Source organism: Zea mays, chromosome 10, assembly GCF_902167145.1.
Source record: "Zea mays cultivar B73 chromosome 10, Zm-B73-REFERENCE-NAM-5.0, whole genome shotgun sequence".
Taxonomy (NCBI): domain Eukaryota; kingdom Viridiplantae; phylum Streptophyta; class Magnoliopsida; order Poales; family Poaceae; genus Zea; species Zea mays.
This window is the reverse complement of record NC_050105.1, coordinates 46859718-46878975: the sequence shown is the minus strand read 5'-3', so window position 1 is coordinate 46878975 and position 19258 is coordinate 46859718. Positions and strand designations below refer to the sequence as shown.

Here is a 19258-nt window from a genome sequence, read left to right as displayed (position 1 = left end):
TCTCGGTCCGGGTCAAGCTGCCCTGTGCCAACCTTTCGGAAGAGATGGCCCGGCGACTGGATGACAGAATGGTTTTATGTGAAGAATGATCTGACAATACGAGAAGATATCAAAGGTATAATTATGCGCCCTATTTGGCAAAGCTTCGGCCTTCGGAGGCCGAAGGTTGAAATGAATGAAGCTGCCGAAGAATGCCAGAGGCCCTTCGGCGCAGTCTGCTCTTTCATTGGAACGAGAGACTTAGTACAAGAGCATATTGCCTTCAGAGTATGGCCGCTCGCGGAGAAATGGGAAATGCCACAAGAAACCGTAAAAGAGGCCGACGAAGGTGGACTTATCAGGTTGAAGTACACTTTTAAATTTGGAGATAAATTCGTTGAGCCAGATGATGACTGGTTAAAAAGTATTGAAAATTTAAGTGATGAACTGCTTGGGGCTTATTCGAAGGCCGAAGACACTGCAATGTCAGCAGCCTTCGGAGGCCGAAAAAAGAAGAGGCTGAATCGGGTATTTGATGCAATCGGGTTTGTCTACCCTGACTATTGCTATCCCATTCGAAGGCAGAAGAGAAAAAACACAACCTCTGCAAAAGAAGAAGCTGCAACTGCTCCTAGCGAGCCAGAACCGAAAAGAAAGAAGATAAAGGTCCTTACACATCGGCCGCGCTATATTGAACCAGCTTCGGTGCCTGAGTTTACCGGAGAAACTTCTTCGGCCACCGAAGCTGAAAAACCAACCGAGCCAACCTTGCTGCCAGAAGTCGCAGAAACGGCTGAAGTGCCAACAAAGATAGAATTGGAACAATCAAAGATTTTGTTATCAGAAACGAAAGAGAAGGCCGAAGCGCCGTCCACAGAAAAAATGGAAGAGGTAAAAGAAACAACTGAGGGATCCAAAACATCAGAAGTTTTGAGTCCTGCAGCAAACATTGAGACAGTAAAAAATCAAAAAGTGCCAGCAGTGACTCCAAAAAGAAAGAGAATGGCTAATGTGCTAGATGTACTGGAAACGATCAAATCTTCAAGCACACCTCCGAAGAGGGCTGCTGTCATTCCTGAAACAACAACTGAAATTTCTGGTTCTAAAGCTCCAGGGCAAGAGACTGAAGCCGAAGCTGGGCCCTCAGAGCCTGCAAAGATAAAATCCTTGGAAAGTGAGGCAGAAAAAATAACAAAGCCAACTTTTGTTGAAGAAACCGATGTCATTGCCCCCGAAGCATCCCCCAAAGTTCGTGATTATATTGTTCGTCATGCTTCGGGGAAAAACTATCAGAAAAAGAAGAGCAAGAGGCCCAGCACTACGCCCAAAAACTGAAATATCCAAAGGGGGCGTTAATATTCAATGGCAGTGGAGAAGAAGACTTCTTGTATTGTCTCCCCGATAGCAAGGAAATTTCTGTCTGTCGGGAGATGAGCAAGAGCTTCGGATTCCCAACTTTAGAAGACGGGCTCTCGGTGCTGTCGAAGAACGATCTGGCCGACAGCCTGGCTTACAATAGCTTAAAGGTGCGACAAATGAAATCCTTGTATTTTTTGTTGAGTCCAAAATTTTTCGTTTGTTTAAACCTATTGACGCACACATATTTCTCTTTGCAGGGCCTGATACTTAGCAATGCCCTCAGGGCACAGAAAGATGCTGAAGACGAAGGGTGTTCTATAGCCCTGAGCAACCTTCGTTCCGAAGTTATTGAACTGAGGAACGAAGGTCTCGATAAAGATAAAATATTACACTCATTGATAAATAAAATAAAGGAAGACGAAGCTGTTTTTAAAGGTCAAGCTGAAGCTCATAAACGCGAACTTGAAGATCTTCGGAAACAACTGGCCAGAGCCAAGGAAGAACGTATACTTGAAGAAAAAAAGCGAGAACTCAGCGACCAATGGGCAGATCACTTAGAAGGAACTGTTGAAGAGCTTCGGTCGTCCAAAAAGAGATGCTATAACAAATCTATAGAATGTGTTAAGAAGCTAAAGGCTAGCTTCGCCAAGGTCGGCGCATTCTCAAGTGAGGAAAACTTTACAAGAGGCAATCCCGAAGGTCCCATCGAATGGATCGACCACGAAGCTGAAGCCTTCGAAGAAATTTTAAATAGCCGCGGAGATATATGTGCCTTCTCGGGTGCCAGAGGAATTGCCACTATTTTGGAGAAAAAAGGCTGCGAACATGTAAAAATTTTAGCACAATCCGAAGCTGCTTTGTCTTTTGAAGATGCAAGAGATCCTTCGGCCGAAGCTAGTATAATTGGTGGAAAATTTTTTACCGATATCTGGGATAATGGTGGCCGAGAAATGGCCGGAGAAATTATTCGAAGAAGTGAAAAGGGGATTCATGATGCTAGAGAAGTAGCTGAGGCTGCTGAAAAGAGCGCAGAGGCCGAAGGTCAATTAGGTATTAACTAATAGTTTTTATTGTGTTGTAATCTTAGGCTTTAAGATTTGTTTACGATTTGTAATAGCAATGTAGCCGTATCCTGTCTTACTTCAGATCCTGCTAAAGCGTCCTCGGGCCCTCAGCCGAAAGGAGACGACGAAATTAAAAAGATGGCTGAAGATATTATGGACGAAGTCGTCAATCGGCTCCTGAACGAGGCTGCAGAAGTCGTTTTGAGAGAAGATTAAGTATTTTTGTGAAAACTTCTGAAATGTAATATACTGTAACATTTTGTAACCCCAAATGTAATATACCTATTTTTGTTAGTCAATTCTTTACGATGCATGAAACTTTACACGTACCGCTTTTGAGTCTTTGACGAAAAAACACCTTCCCTTCTTTTCATGCTTCGTGAAGAAGAATTTTTCTTTGTCACAACAATATCCAATGTTCTGATGAATAATATCCAGGCTTCGTGAAAATATTTTCCGAAGCTACACTTCCGAAGATCAATGATGTATCTTTTTGTGACTATGATTTCTCCCTTTTTCCAAAGCGTTCTTCTGTAGATTGATAATGTGTCCACCTCTTGTGCCATGTGCAAAATGATGTATGATGCTTATGCTATGCGAAATGATGCGATGATGTTATGTTATGTGAGATGATGTTTATTCCGAAGATACATACGCATCCCTGCAATAAAACACAATCTTTTATAAGCCTCCCTTAGGAGCTTCTTCGCCTTTTACTTCAGCGGAATCAGCGTTTATTTTTCGCTGTAAGCCTCCCTTAGGAGCTTCTTCGCCTTTTACTTTCAGCGGTATTCGCGTTGACTTTTCGCGCTTCGCCTTTTACTTAGGCGGTATCAGCGTTGACTTTTCGCTGTATGCTCTGCATTCCCTTTGGAACGACTTTGGAGCAGAAAACTTACACTGCGCTCCCTCTGAAGCGGCTTTTTGTGACTTCGGCAAACTTACTCTGCGTTCCTTAGAACGACTTTTTGTTACTTCGAAGAATTTTCAATAGTTCGAAGGTCCTCTTTGCTGTCGCAAGTCTTTCAACAATTTAAGCCTGTGAAGAAAATATATTTTCCTTGTGGGAATCGACGAAACTATTTACATGAAACCTGAACAATGTCCTTTATTAAAGAAAATAAAACTGAATGAAAAAGATCGCTATTAAGGTAGGATATTTGTCAATAGATGTGCTTTGACTCTGGCACAGTGCTGTTAACTGTGCGAGCTTCGGACTGCTCTCTGAAGTCCCTTTGGTGTGGAGCATATTGGCTCCCTTCTGGCTGCTGGCCTTGTTGCAGCGGTGGTGGAGGCGGAGGTTGTTGCCAGGAAGCCTGAGGTTGACTCGCCGAAGCAACAGAAACTGCAGGGTGATTGCCTACATACTCTGGGATGTAAGGCGAATGATACGAAGCAGTGTGCATGACCTGCTTCGGCTGAGCCTGCTGTGCTGCTGCTTCGGCTATTTCTTTTTGCTTCTGGATGGTAACGTGGCACATCCTGGTGGTATGACCTTTGTTCTCACCACAGAATAAGCAAAAGATTCTTCTCGGTTGATCACCAAATCTTCCTCCGAAGCCCCTGGCGCCTCTGCCCCTTGGAGCTGGTGGTCGGAAAGAGCCTTGCTGTTGCCCCGAAGCCTGTGAGGAACATTGTGGCCTTTGCTGTTGGCTGCCTCTATCATCATTTTGTGTAGAGTTATGAATTGATCTCACGTGCCTCGGGTAGAACCTCCCTCCGAAGCCCCTAGTCATTTCAGAAAACCTGAAAGCCTCCTCCCTTCTTTGGCGAAAATCATTATCGGCCCGAATGTACTCGTCCATCTTCTGGAGCAGCTTCTCCAAAGTTTGAGGAGGCTTCCTAGCGAAGTACTGAGCTGACGGTCCTGGCCGAAGCCCCTTGATCATGGCCTCAATGACAATTTCATTGGGCACCGTTGGTGCCTGTGCCCTCAAACGCAAGAACCTTCGGACATACGCCTGAAGGTATTCTTCGTGATCCTGGGTGCACTGGAACAGAGCCTGAGCAGTGACCGGCTTCGTCTGAAATCCTTGGAAGCTAGTTAACAACAAGTCCTTCAGCTTCTGCCATGAAGTGATCGTTCATGGTCGAAGGGAGGAATACCAGGTTTGAGCAACACTCCTGACAGCCATAACGAAAGATTTGGCCATGACTGAAGCATTGCCACCATACGAAGATACAGTTGCTTCGTAGCTCATCAAAAACTGCTTCGGGTCTGAGTGGCCATCGAATACGGGAAGCTGGGGCGGCTTGTAGGACGGAGGCCAAGGTGTAGCCTGCAGCTCAGCGGACAGAGGAGAAGCATCATCAAAAACAAAATTCCCATGATGGAAATTGTCATACTAGTCATCTTCGTTGGGAAAACCCTCCTGATGAAGGTCTTGGTGCTGAGGCCTTCGGTGTTGCTCTTCCTGGGCAAGATGACGAACTTCTTCAGAGGCTTCGTCTATCTGCCTCTGCAGTTCAGCTAGCCTGGCCATCTTTTCTTTCTTCCTCTGTACTTGTTGATGAAGCATCTCCATATCCCTGATTTCTTGATCTATCTCGTCCTCTGGTGGTGTCGGACTGACAGCCTTCCTTTTCTGGCTTCGGGCCTCCCGCAGGGAGACTGTCTCCTGATTGTGGTCCAGTGGTTGCAGAGCTGCAGCCCCAGTCGCTGAAGCTTTCTTCGGCGCCATAACGAAGGTTTATGATCGCCGAAGGTGTTCAAAAAAACTTCAAAGAGTGGAAGTGAGTTCACCGGAGGTGGGCGCCAATGTTGGGGACTTGTTCTCAAATGCTATGAGTTAAGAACAAGGCAACATAGAAAATGTTAATCGCTAAAGTCCTTCGTCCTTCGAAACATTATTTCCCTTAGGGTATAATGGTTTTCGGACGAAGGTTATGAAGGGTATACCTTCATAAATTCATTATATAATGACGAAGGATAAAATGTAAGGAATGTAAATGACAACATGAACAATTATGTATTATTATTAAGCATAAACAGAAATATCGTTACAAGTGTACCTTCAATTGGAAGGAGATGATAGTACAAGCGTGACGCAAAAAGCGAATGCCAAGTCAGCGTGTCCAGTACGGGGGTACTGTTCACCTATTTATAGGCGCGGGACATAACCCATACAAAATTACATTCATGCCCTTTACACTTGATAATAATTCTATAGTAATCTGTCGAGGTCTAAATAGCCTTTTCATCTTTAAGTCGGTTTCACCTTCCGCTGTCACGCCGAAGCTTTCCTGCTTACACCTTCGGCGCTGCACCAACCTTCGCATTATTTTGGTCCACTGTGATGCCTGACTTGAGTCCGAAGGTACCTGTTCTCACATTATACTCCAGAAACACTATTAGATCCTGTTTTTGAGGACCTTCGGATGCCGAAGGTCCCCAACAACCAGCTAGCCGATATCTTCACTAAGCCGTTGGATGAGAAAACATTTTGTAGGTTGCGTAGTGAGCTAAATGTCTTAGATTCGCGTAACTTGGATTGATCTATAGCATACATGTGTTCTATGCCTTTGATCATGTTACTTTGAGCATTTACATTATTCGTTGTATATTTATGGTGCTCAAGTTGTACAAGTGATCTCCGGATCTCACAAGTCCATATGCAAATGATGCACATTTTTAAGGGGGAGATGTGCTACAACTTGACCCTTTGAGGCTAACATATTTGTTTGAGTACACTTGATGTAGCCTCAAAGGTGCATTGAAAGGGAAAACTGAACTTGGACGATGAAAAGGCTTCCACTGACTCCGGTATTAGTGTACTTACTTCCAAGTTCATACTTGCAATCTTATTGCCTTTTTGGTCTCAATTGACATTTTTGGTGAGGCAATGGGGTTAATGGGCCAAAAATGATCCTGTTATGGTGCTTAATGCCAAAGGGGGAGAAATTAAGGCCAAAAGCAACTGGATCAGCCAACCACTTGAGAATTTTGAAAATAGTAGAGTTAGAATTTGTGATTTGTCCAAAATACTCTTATTGCAAATTTTGGTCTCTTATGAGGGAGAATTTTGATTATGGAAAAAGGGGGAGTTTTTGGCACTTGATAAATTTTTCTCTTGGAATATCTCTCAATGTGCCCAAACAAGTATGTTTGACTTAGAGATAGGAAAAGAATTTGATTTGCAAAAACAAACCAAGTGGTGGCTAGAGTGAACCAAATATACCAAATCATTAGCAAAAACAATTTGGTCTTCAATTGCATTGATGTTGCACTTCTTTTGTTGCTTTTTGATGTGTTGGCATAAATCACCAAAAAGGGGGAGATTGAAAGGGAAATGTGCCCTTGGGCAATTTCTATAAGTATTTTGGTGATTAGATGCCCAACATATTTAATGAGTACTTATGTGCAAAATGTGCGAAGAGTGCAAATCAAAGTGCAAGGTATGTTTCTAGACTTAGTACATTATTTTGTATACTAATGTGTTTGTCTAAGTGCTAGAAACAATGACAAAAGAAGAGGAAAAGAAAAAGAAAAGAGTTGGCTATGTGCAGCCAACACCAACTCTGGCCAGGCACACCGGACTGTCTGGTGGTGCACCGGACAGTGTCCGGTGAACCGGCTGCTCTCGGGAAAACGCAAAGGCGTACGTCTATTATTCACCGGACTGTCCGGTGGTGCACCGGACTGTCCAGTGAGCCAACGGTCGCCAGCGCCAACGGTCGGCCGCGCGATCTGCGAGCGACGCGTGGCCCGCAGCAACGGTCGGTTGGGCACACCGGACTGTCCGGTGTGCACTGGACAGTGTCCGGTGCGCCAACCGACCCTGAGGACCAACGGTCGGATGCGCCAGATATGGAAGGAGATCACGCACCGAACAGCTACAGTGACTGTCCGGTGGTGCATCGGACTGTCCGGTGCACCACCCGACAGAAGGCAAGTTTGGCCTTCCAAGTTGGCCTCCAACGGCTCCTAGCTGCCTTGGGTCTATAAAAGGGACCCCTAGGCACATGGAGGAGAACACCAAGCTTTCAAGAAACATTATAAGACTCCCAGACTTCGACTCCACGCATTTGATTCTTTGTGTTAGCGATTTGAGCTCCATTTGAGTTGCGAACTCCGTGTGTTGTGTTGCGAGCTCAAGTTGTGACTTGTGTGTGTCGTTGGGCTGCGTATTTGAGTCTTGTGTGTGTTGCTCCCCTCCCTTACTTCTGTGTTTCTTTTGTGATCATCATTGTAAGGGCGAGAGGCTCCAAATTGTGGAGATTCCTCGCAAACGGGAGAAAGACTATAAGGAAGAAAGTCGTGGTATTCAAGTTGACCATTGGATCGCTTGAAAGGGGTTGAGTGCAACCCTCGTCCATTGGGATGCCACAACGTGGAAGTAGGCAAGTGTTACTTGGCCGAACCACGGGATAAAAATCGTGTGTCTCTTGTGTTGCTTCTCTCTGTGATTGTTTGTGTTCACAAGAGCTCGCCTCATAGACATGATTAACTTACACTAATATCTTTATAATCAAGCTTGTGTGAATTTAGTGTTTAATTTTACAGTATCACCTATTCACCCCCCCTCTAGGTGCTTTCAATTTTAGTTGGTCAATATTTTATTAGCAACACATGTCTTACTAATATGTGTGTATCCCAAGTATCCCAATTAATCAAAGGTATAAGAAAATATTAAAAGCACTTAAGTGAGTTCACATATGCAAACCATTGGTAGATCATCAGATCTCGATTTATTTTCCATCTTTAAGTTCAATTATCATGTGAGGGTCCAGGTTGCTCTTAATCGTGAGCACGGCTGATATATCAGTTTTACACTCTGTAGAGGTGGTTCAACTTTACCCACAAGCTATGTATCCCTTCTAGCCTGGGTTGATCAGACCCGTAAAGACTTCCTAGGTGAATGGTTAGGGATCCATTATGAGGCTTCCACAAAATATCCTTAGTACAAAACCACCAGCTAAGGTTTCCACGTCAGTATTGATGGCCCTCTGGGTGAGGTAACTTAGCCAAGACTACCACCCCATGTTAACATGAGTTGCCACCAAACCACTGCCGCCCCCTCTTGCCCATCTTTCAGGTAGGGTTGCTAAGCACTAAGTCTATAGAGCTAATTACCAAAGCTAGAGCCATGATAGCACTCGTGGTTGCACTGTTATCCTGGGTGGTCACTCCATGTTCCATTTAACACAAAATGTTCTTGTTTAACCATCGGGTTAACAACATAATATAACTTTTCCGGAACATAGTATCATTAAAAGAGTGACATCATATTCATCAAGTTGAGCACTAGCAAAAATTTCTAAGCATTGCATTTATCCCAGGGTAATTCAAGGAATAGGGTTGGTAATTCTAGGAAATCCTTAATTAGGCAAATCCCATCAAATTATGCAATATATCCAAAAAGTAAACATTATTATATGCATTACTTGGGTACAGAATATGCAGAGGGAGAATCCACTTGCCTTGCTCGAAAGTGTCCTGTGGGTCGTCCTCGAACCAGTTTGGTTCGTCTACCTCACAGTCAACTTCTAGCATCGATTTACGTATCGTACATACAAAAAGAATACATACGCCAAATAAATAAACATACACCATTATAGGGGTAATAATTCACCATTACACACATTCATACATCACACAATTATACTCATAAATACGTATTAAAGCGTAAATACTTATTAATCCATTATGACTACTACTGCGAGTCATTATTGGTGAAAAATATGATTAGGGGACTATGACACTAGTTTTATCTAATATAATATAGATAAACATGTATTAACAATCTTTATGGACAATAATTGCTAATTATTTTCTTTATTACTAATAATAGATTTTTGAGTTTTATCCCTTTTCTTTCTAGATAAAAATTATACGTATAGCTAAAAATGTTTATTTCTAAAATCACCTAACATTAATATTCTGAAAATTAATGTAAATTACTAATTGGACTTTTAATAACATAATCATGGTTATTATAACATAAATAAGTATTTTACTAATTCTAAGTAATTAAGTGCTATACTTATGAACACATTTATCATGACTAGTAAAAATCTATATTTTCATCTAACCGAGCATACTTGGCCTAGTATTTATTCTACTTTCTTATATCAATAAAATTATACTTAAACCTCTACTAACAAATATCGTTCATGCGTTAAAGAGAAATTAATCGTAACTCTCTCTAGTATAAAAATCACCAAGTTAGTGACTAGTGAAATAATTTATTTTTGAAATATAATTTCATACACCTGTCAAAATATTGTTGTGAAGCTTGTTTACGATTTAGTGTATACATCGAGGTCTCTTTTCAATAGTTTCTTTACTGAAAAATACCTAAACTAAATTTACACAAAACCAGGGGTTAAAACGAAAAATTGTCTTTTTCTACCTTGGGCTTGTGCCCGTGTACAGGGAGGTCGGCGGGCAGGGCGCGGACGGGGCGAGCGAGGTGCGGATGGTCCGGCCGGAGCACTGCGCGGGCGTGGACGACGGTGGACGGTTCGGGCAGGGCAAGGGCGCGGCCAAGCGGAGCTCCGACGGACGGCGTGGGCGTGGTCGACGGCGAGCTCGGGAGTGGGGAGAGCGTGAGAGAGAGAGGGAGCTTGGGGAGGGAGAGAGGAGCTCGGGCCGGTCCTATTTATAGAGAGACGAGGAGGGGGAGAGCTGGGGAGGGAGTAACAGCGGGCGTCAGTGTTCTTCAAAGCCATTCATGGTGGCCGATTTCTTCACTAATGAAGAGAGAACGTGGGAGAGGAGGGAGAGAGAGGGTCGCGGCGGTTTCTGGTGCGGGATCCGAACGGGCGCTGGCGCGGGGCGCGCAGGCCCTGGCGGTGGCGGCTGGAAGAAGGAAGGAGAGGAGAGGAGGGGGGGTTGAGGTGGGGCCCACCTGTAAGAGAGAGAGAGGGAGGAGAGCTAGGGCGCGCAGCTGGTTGGGCCCTGGTGGGCCAAAATTGCCGGTCGGCTAGGGTTTCTTTTTTTCCTTTTCTTTTTCTTTTCTTTTCTATTTAAAAATATAAATAAATATATATGTATTTTTAGATTCTAAAAATCATAATAATTATACCAAAATTATTTATAACTAAAATATTTACTTTTGGACCAATATTTCTATATTAATTAATTAGATTTTCAATATAAAAGAAATTCTATTAAACATCCAAAAAATCAAATATGAGCAAACAAAATTATTCTAATTGTAAATAAAAATCAAACACTTGAAAGAAAGTTCATTACCATATTTACCATTAATAAACTAGATACATTATTTTTAGTTGATGGTTTTTTATAGTGTTACAGGAGTTAGTACGCTCCTAGGTTTGCCTTTACTAAAATGGAACACATTCATAGCAGTAAGTCAGAGCTTGAGCTTGACTTGCCACCTCTTGAAGTGCATAGAAGAGAATTTTTCTAGCTTCAGCGCATTGACAAAACGAGCCATAGTTAAACCAGGAAGTTGTCTATAATAAGATTTTTTTTGTATTGTTGAATAAGTAGACATATTCCAGATTAAATCATTAGCAACCATGAATAAACTAGCAGGATATTCTCTAACAGGCTAGTAAGCAGTATAGAACACATCTATAAAAATAGATAAACTAAAATATGAGATTAGATCTGATGATGCGTACTAATTAGACATATTGATTGATGACGTGGAAGCGGTAGGGTCAATGAGATGTGTGTAAGAAGAAGGTAAAGGCAAAAAACCTAACTCGTGTTGGGATGATTTTGTTAGGCGCCTTATATACGGAAGCATCCGCAAACCGATAAGGACTTTCTATCCGATCTGATCGTGATCCACCAACCGATAGGCTCGCGCTACGTTAAAGGCGCAGACTGCAAGGTGAGGGAGACTGCAAGGTGAGGGGCCAGACTTTGGTGGACCATTCACACGCATGTCATGCACCCGCGCCCTTTCCTATCCCACAAGACGAGCGATCGTGTGTGGCACTTCGTTCTTTCTCCCCTCAACCATGACTTGGTGGGAGAGGGAAGCATCCACATATAAACTAGTCTCACTCCATTTGAGCTGGCAATATGGAACTATTGGTTCCACCATTCCTTGTCATATATGGGCTTTTCTCATTTTTAGGATTAAATAAATTTCTTAACTGGGCCTAGCCCATAAATCCAACAACAGAATTGAGAACAACAGGTCCTAGTTTGGGGATACATTCGTGAATGTCGATGGTCATTGAGCACCGTCACCTCAATTTCCTGCTGCTGGCCTGCCTACACACACCTGCATGGAGATACACCTCCACGTACACAGAACCAAACCTGGATCAGTGAGATAGGTGCCAGAGGCATCATGGCATACTACTGCACTAGGAGCCTGATTTCATCGACTGGGTGAAGATGGTACAAGTACAACTAGGTGCCAAAGATGCACAAGTTGAAATGCTTGGTAACCTGAAAAGCAACAGATGCAAAGCGGCCTGCTGACCAAGCTTTGTTTTCTTTTGCATGAAGGGCATAACCAGTGGCGGAGCTAGGATCTCTCTAACAGTAGGGCCAGATATAACACTAATTTTTTTTGTATCAGCTAAAATAATTAAATCGTGCAAATGTATAACTAATGGCACATATAAATATCATTGGAGCATAATAATTGCAATTTAACGTAAAATTGACTTAAACAAGTGGTTACCTAATTTAGAAAATGTTATATATTCGACTCAATGTTCAATCATCAATTGTTTGGGTTGCTTTTTTATATATACTTTACGTGTCCGGATGTGCAAATAAGCAATAAGCAATACTGAGTAGGAACTCACTCAACTCAGGAAGGGAAACGAGAGGTCCAGTGGCTCACCAACACCAAGTCACCACTACCAAAGACGGCCGACTGAGCTGATGAGAGGCCGATACATATAGAGACATTGGATGAGGCTTCTTCTGTCTTTGGTCGCTGCTGCCTAGCAAGCCGTAGCTTATGCTCTGTGGTCAACGCGCACGCGACACGACGCCTCCTATGCCAAGTGCCCCGGCCTACGCGCAACTGCTCGTCGGCTTGCCGCATGCCGGTGCCGGCGCCGCCTGCTTGGTGCTGCGTGGGCGTGGAGCGTGGCACAACCGCGGCATGCTGCCCAACCTCTCACCACAAACCCCTAGCCACCTCATAAGAGTAACGATTAATGAGTGAGGCACCAGACACGGTCGCATGAACAGCAGACGAGAGTCATCGCACGCTGGATGGGGTAGACGCGTGCTACTGTACATGTTTTTTCATGGCTGGTTCTTAACCATATTTCGACTAAGAGTAGGGCTGGGTCCTAGTGGCCATAGGCCTAAATCTGCCCCTGCGGGCAACCAACCATCAGCCATGTGAAACCTAGCTTGGGACCATGATGCAAACTAAACAAACCGTCCGTATGCGTGCGTTGAGAGCATGGCCAGGTACAGTGCCTAGCCTGGTTTTCCTAGGTATGCCATCTATCATGCTCAGGAAGCGGCACGGGCCAGAGACAGTTTCTTTGTGAAAAGTTTTTTCGTCGGCTTACTTAAAAAATTATTTTTATGGGCGTGGGCAGCGCGGGGCCCGATAGTACCGATGAACTTGAGCTATGGTTATGCATGAATGAATTGATAAATGTGGTAATAATTTATAAAAGCAATTACAGCTAGCTCATAAATATGGTTATGCGTGAATGACCTTGGAGATGCTCTTATTTTCTCGAATATATGACCATACAGCTGGACACTTATTATTTGGCAAAAAGCCACCAAGGCAAATGGATCACAGCGCCCTCTTGTTCGAGACATGTTTCTCACCAGCTAATAACACTTTTTTTAATTTTCTACGAGTAGAGCTCGATGATTGAGAGGTACCCCAGAACTGGACTTATCTTGTAGTCCTTGAATCCGGACTCCACGAATATCTTGTGCCACTCTTTCTTATCACGCTCCTTACCCCCAGCTATCACCATCATCAACAAATCAGATGTGACTTGCGCTTCGAACATCTCTTTCAATGGAGATCCAACGACTACATCTATGATTAAAACTTTTCCTCCGGCTGGTTTGCAGGAACATATAGCCTTTTTGCATTGTTGTAGGATCTTGACACAATCATCATCGTTCCAGTCATGCAGCACATACTGTGGTAAGAGTAAGAATCAACCAATTAGGTACTCAGATATATTAACATGAAGAAAATAGATCCTAACCCTTTATTCCTGTATTGTTGAATAGCTATAAAATACAAACCTTGAGCATAATAGCATCAGTTGGTGGGATTGAGCTAAACATATCACCCGCAATATAGTCAACCATGCCATCACCTGGTTGTATGTCAATGATAACATTTGGGAGATCCAACACCGAGCACTTGATATGTGGGAAAGCTTTTCTAATTGTCCTCGCTGTGCTACCATCCCCTCCTCCAACATCAAGCAGTGAGCTTACGCCATCAAACACATCACCATATTCGGCCACAACAAAGTCTAGCACAAGTCGACTATTAGATCCCAACCCAGCATTAAAGACCCTATTGAATTGTTGATCATGCCCAAGGGCACCCCATGGGCCTGTGCCATGAGCCATCTTGAATGGCATCTCTGCAGCCATAGGCCCCGCACCATCTTCACCCTTGAACCACTCAGACAAGTACGTGGCCGATGAGACATGGTACTTTGTGGTTTGGGAGAGCACAAATGGACCGAGGCTCCCATAGCCATTAATGTGGGTGTCATCCACAAGAAGGCGTGATAATGGGGTGAGGTGGTAAGTACCCTCCTCCCCTAAGGTGGGAGAATCAAATGAAAGGATACCTGATACGACAAGAAACCTCATGAGGCGTGGAAGGTAGGGCTTCCTATGTTCAGGAACTTGGATGGCAGAGAGAATACTGGGTAGAGTGGCATTGCCACCAAAGTTGTGAATAACATTGGGTATGTTTAGTTGAACAACACACTCAAGTGCCATGGACTTAAGGTAGCTAAAGGTGAGGTTCCAAAGCTCAGTGTGCGCTTGTTGAAGCTCCAATCTTGAGGAGGCCTCCATGAGCACAATTTTCTTTGTCCCTCTTACCTAGTATATGGGTTCTTACTTGTGAAGTTACTGTCAATGGTCTCATTTATAGGCTTAGAGCCTCGGATGCCCTCATAGCACGGTGTATTTGTTCCATGGGTAAAGGGGTCATGCTCATACAACACATTATGTGCTAGTTGTCACCTTATAGGCTCATGCATGCAATCACCTAGTTCCAAGTTGTTCCTTAATGCATAATAATTGTAGTAGTTGGATTATGAGTTGGTGAGGATATGGAATAATTATTTGACCACTAGTGTCCATTGGCATGGGTTGGTGAGAATAAATATGTCCATTGTAACATGAGTTGGCAAGGCATTAAAGAATTTAATGGTCAGTTTCTATTGAAGGGTGAGTTGGGAAGTCATACATTACTTCACCAACTATGACCCACCATACCATGAGTTGGCAAGGTATACAATAATACATTAACTGGCATCAACTAAAACATGATTCTAAATTGTGTGCGAGAATTGACCAACTAGTATCCACTAAAAACTAAATTGATGTCACATCAACAACCACTAGCTAATTCCCATTATAACATGAGTTGGAAATGCATGTAAAAAATATCAACAAGAATGCATATGAGCATTAGCTGGCAAGACCTAAAAAACTACCATTAAATGAAAATATAAGTTTGCAAGGCATGTAAAAATTCACCTACTAGTGCGTTGGGGGCCTACTCTACCGAAGATCCTCACAAAACCTTCACTTCAGCATAAACAAATGTGCTTCAGGTACATAGCCAATAGTGGACGAAGTTGGCCTCCGACCAGAACAACTCCAAGAAAATCCAAAGTAGCGTAAAAAAGAGCTTCGACCAAGTGTGTGAATGGCGAAGGTGTGAGCCGAAGCCGCTAACTTTGGCACGAGTGAGACTTCGGACACGAAGTTGCCAAGTTCAAGACTTGTGCAGCATGAAAGAAAGAGAAAAGTCATTAATGTCCCTATGTCATTTGTAAAACATGTGTGTAAACTTTATGGGCATGATTGTAATTTTCCACGAAGTTGTTCATGTTCCCTGTAAATATATGTATAGTACCCTGCATAGATTCACCTTTCAAGGGCCATAGCTTCGTGTTGCTAAGACTTCGAAGAACCTTCATGTCACCTTGTGTTATGGAGTCGAATGCATGTTTGTAAATTTATTTGACACAAAGGAAGATTGAATAAAAATACTAAGTCATGCAAGATGAGTTTCATATTCCATTGCACATTGTTATTCCATTCTATATTGTTTCACTTACATGTCCCTTTGAAGACCTTCACCCTTTACACTAACACTTTGAAAGTGTTAAGTCAAGGATGAAGGCCCACACACTTAACTTGTGTTGCCATGGTTTTCAATGCCTTCGAGGGATTGAAATCAAGTACTCAACATTGGTGCCCACCTCCGGTGATTCCACAACAACCACAACCCAACCGCGACTGAGGATGGCAAGGCATCAAGCTTCGGTATCAACATTGAAGAAGCTTGTGCTCCCCATCACTAGGGGCTCAAGCGTCGAACCCTCCAACAAAAAACAAAAGAAATAGGCCCATAGAAGGGTATAACATGTAGGCATCCAAGGACCCTACATTAGGACCAAGTGGTCACATATCCCTATTACCATCTCCCAGGATGATCTTCATCTTAAAGATCATCCACATAGAGATGCCATGGTTATCCCTTGTGTTATCAAAGGCTTTGTGGTGCACAATGTCCTAGTCGACACAAGTAGCATGACCAATATTATATTTGTCAAGGCTTTCAAGCAAATGCAAGAGTCCAAAGACAAGAGTCAGGATTTGGCTTTTCCTCTATGTGGCTTCGAAGGGCAATAAGTGATGGCACTAGGAAAGCTAGTTATGCCCATTATCTTTAGGTATGTCAACAATACAAGAACAGAGGAAGTCATGTTTGAGATTGTTGATATGGAATTCCCATATAATGCAATCATTTGTAGAGGGACTCTTAATATATTCGAAGTAGTTCTGCATTCAGCTTATCTTTGCATGAAGATACCCAACAATCAATGGGTCATATTGATAAACTCGATGGGTAGGAGGGAGCATGATCTTTCGATGACAGATGATGGAGGTGGAAAATTTGTTGGAGGCCGATGTTGGCTACCCGACTACCACAACCAAGATGGTGTGGCACCTTGAGCGATAGGTACACCATATCCAAATAGCTAGAATTTAGGGTGGAGGTCGACGTTGTGCTATCTGACTACAACAACCACAAGGGTGTTACGCCTTAGCGATAGTTACACAAGCTCCTATTGTTGCTGCTCTTAGTGTGCCAAGAATAGCATTGAACCTGCAAGCAATCGAGAACAAGATAACAAGAAAGACACTCACGGATCAGATAAGGTTGTCAAACCTATTTCAAGTAATCGGGTGGTCTAGCCGACACACTCATTTAGAAGGAACTACAAAATGCTAAGTTACATAACAAACCCAAGTTCTTTGGTGGCTACAAGTTGCTTAAATAGAGGAATACAAAGAAGGAATTCTGGTGGAGCTATGAAGCTCTCTTTGCAGCTCCTAGACGCCTAAGGTGTAATCTCCCATTAATTCTTGATCCACCAGCAAGTAGATGAATGTCACACTCGGGTTTTAGGGGTCCAAAACCTGGGCGTGAAATAAACACCAGGTGTACTAGGACCAAGTCTCACATATATGATGAATAGTGGTACAGAAACAAATGTCACATCTTTACTATATAATAGGAGTTATGTACAAAATAAATAAATAATTACATCATAAGGAGGCAATGATCCAGGAACCCAAAGTTGACTGGGAGACGATGGCCTAAACCTCTCACGATCTCGTCACAGCATCCTCCAAGCGCCTCATCCTGCGGTACCTGTTCTTGACATGTGGGGGTGTGAGACAGCAAGAGTGAGCTCACATACATTCATCGCTCAGCAAGTTGTGTGGAATAATGTGCATGAACTCGCCAAAGGTGGGAGCTCATGTGAAGTGTAAGGCTTACCAAAGAGGATGGCTAGAGCTAAGCATTGCTTTTAAAATTGGTCAAAATAGCAATTACTAAGTATAAGTAAATACCAACCCAATTAAGTAGTGAACAAAAGTAATAACAACACCTGTGATGCAATACATATGACAAATTGAATTTAGTTCCATAAATTAATCATATGAGTGTCCGAGCTGCTCATGACCGTGAGCACGGCTAGTATACCAGTTTTACACTCTGCAGAGGTTGCACATCTTTACCCACAAGTCATGTTACCCATCTACCAAGAGAAGGCCAATCCCATACACCTCTACCGAGGAGGCGAGGCAGGGTAACACTACGAGGCCTTTACAAAGTTCCACTAGCTTCAAAAACCCCGCTACAGTTTATAGGAAGCTCCAATGCAGGGACCCCTCGCCTAACCGCCATCGCAGCAAATTTAACCCAAGGGCCTCCCTACACTGACCACTCCCCTACTGCCCATGCCCCTTTCGGGTAAGGTAGACCTCCACTAGCTTTCCTAATTAGTCAGCCAAGGGCGTCCCATACGGCCATACCACCCTTGTGGAGGGCGTCCCATACCGCCCTTGTGGAAGCACTGTTTTCCCGGGTGGTTCTCCATGTTCCAATTAACATAATGATCTTAACATGAACAGTAAATAACAACTGATAATAAAAGTATAATCATGAATAATGTGTATCTCTATACCCAAAACCACATAAAGCAATAGCAGGTACTACCCAGAAATTTAGTGGTAAACAAGGTATAAAGATAGTCAAACTAGGGTAACCTATTGGGTCCCATCAAAATTAACCTATGCAGATCATTATGATTAATTAGAACATGACTGGGTAAATAGAAGTGATCAAGGGCACAACTTGCATGTGACTTGAGATTCTAGGTACCACGATGATCTTCAGGTGACTCGTGACCTCACTGCTAAATGTAGCCATACAAACAAACATGGTATAGACAAAATTAACATCACCCAAACATAAGTGCAAACTAAATAATAATGATCTACGCGAAGCTATGAGATCGTGGGTTCGAGAACTACTAAAATCGAAATTATGGTTAAGGAGTTATGATTTTAGAAGATCTATGTGATTAAAATATTAAACTATATTATAAATTGGTTAGTGTAAATCATATGAGAGATTATTCTATAAATAATTAACTCAACATTAGTTTTAATTATAACTTGACTAGAGATCATATTTTAATCAAAATATAATTATGGACATGTTAGATAAATATTTAACTGTAAAATTATGAGATATGGTATAATCGATGTTTTCACTGCATGGTAAATATTCATATGAAGCTAACGTGACTTGAATGGACAAAATCGAAATTAAAGTGTAAAAGTTATGATTTTTCGAGTAATTTAGGTGCTAACATAAAACAAAAATAAGTGCTATTTTTATAACTAAGTTACATAGTAAAATGAGGTTACTAACCGATAGACAACATTATTATGAGTCTAATGCAATTGGAATGAATTAAAACGAACTTAAAATGAGATAGTTATAGATTTTCAAAGTTATAAGCATCATTTTTATACCACAAATCAATTTCCAGGGTTTTATTTATTTATTATGAATTAAAATGGACTCCGACTACCAATATTCAAATGCGCAAGGTTTAAAAAGTAAATTCCAGGGACCCAGATATGAGGATCACTAACCGACGAGGGACGGCGGGTTAATTCTCCTATTTTCGAGGGGGTCTTTAGCAAAAAATTATGGCCGAAGGGGTATCACATGTTGTGAGTCGACCGATCTAACGCCAACGGACCCGATTAGATCCCACGCACGCCCGACCAGCGAGCAACCAACACCACCCGATCTGCATCCTAGGGTTCTGATTCTAAACACCTACCCGAACCGGTTTCC

The 19258-nt window shown here is 42.7% G+C and overlaps 1 protein-coding gene across 1 annotated transcript; it reads right to left on the bottom strand.

Annotated features, from left to right (window-relative positions):
- Window positions 1-12991: 12991 nt before the first annotated feature.
- Window positions 12992-14401, bottom strand: LOC100272633 (O-methyltransferase ZRP4). The gene is made up of 2 exons (NM_001147095.1): window positions 13576-14401; window positions 12992-13466 (listed from the first exon to the last, which is right to left on the bottom strand). Exons 1-2 carry the CDS (start codon window positions 14368-14370, stop codon window positions 13167-13169), a joined length of 1095 nt encoding a protein of 364 aa, NP_001140567.1. The 5' UTR covers window positions 14371-14401; the 3' UTR covers window positions 12992-13166.
- Window positions 14402-19258: the final 4857 nt, after the last annotated feature.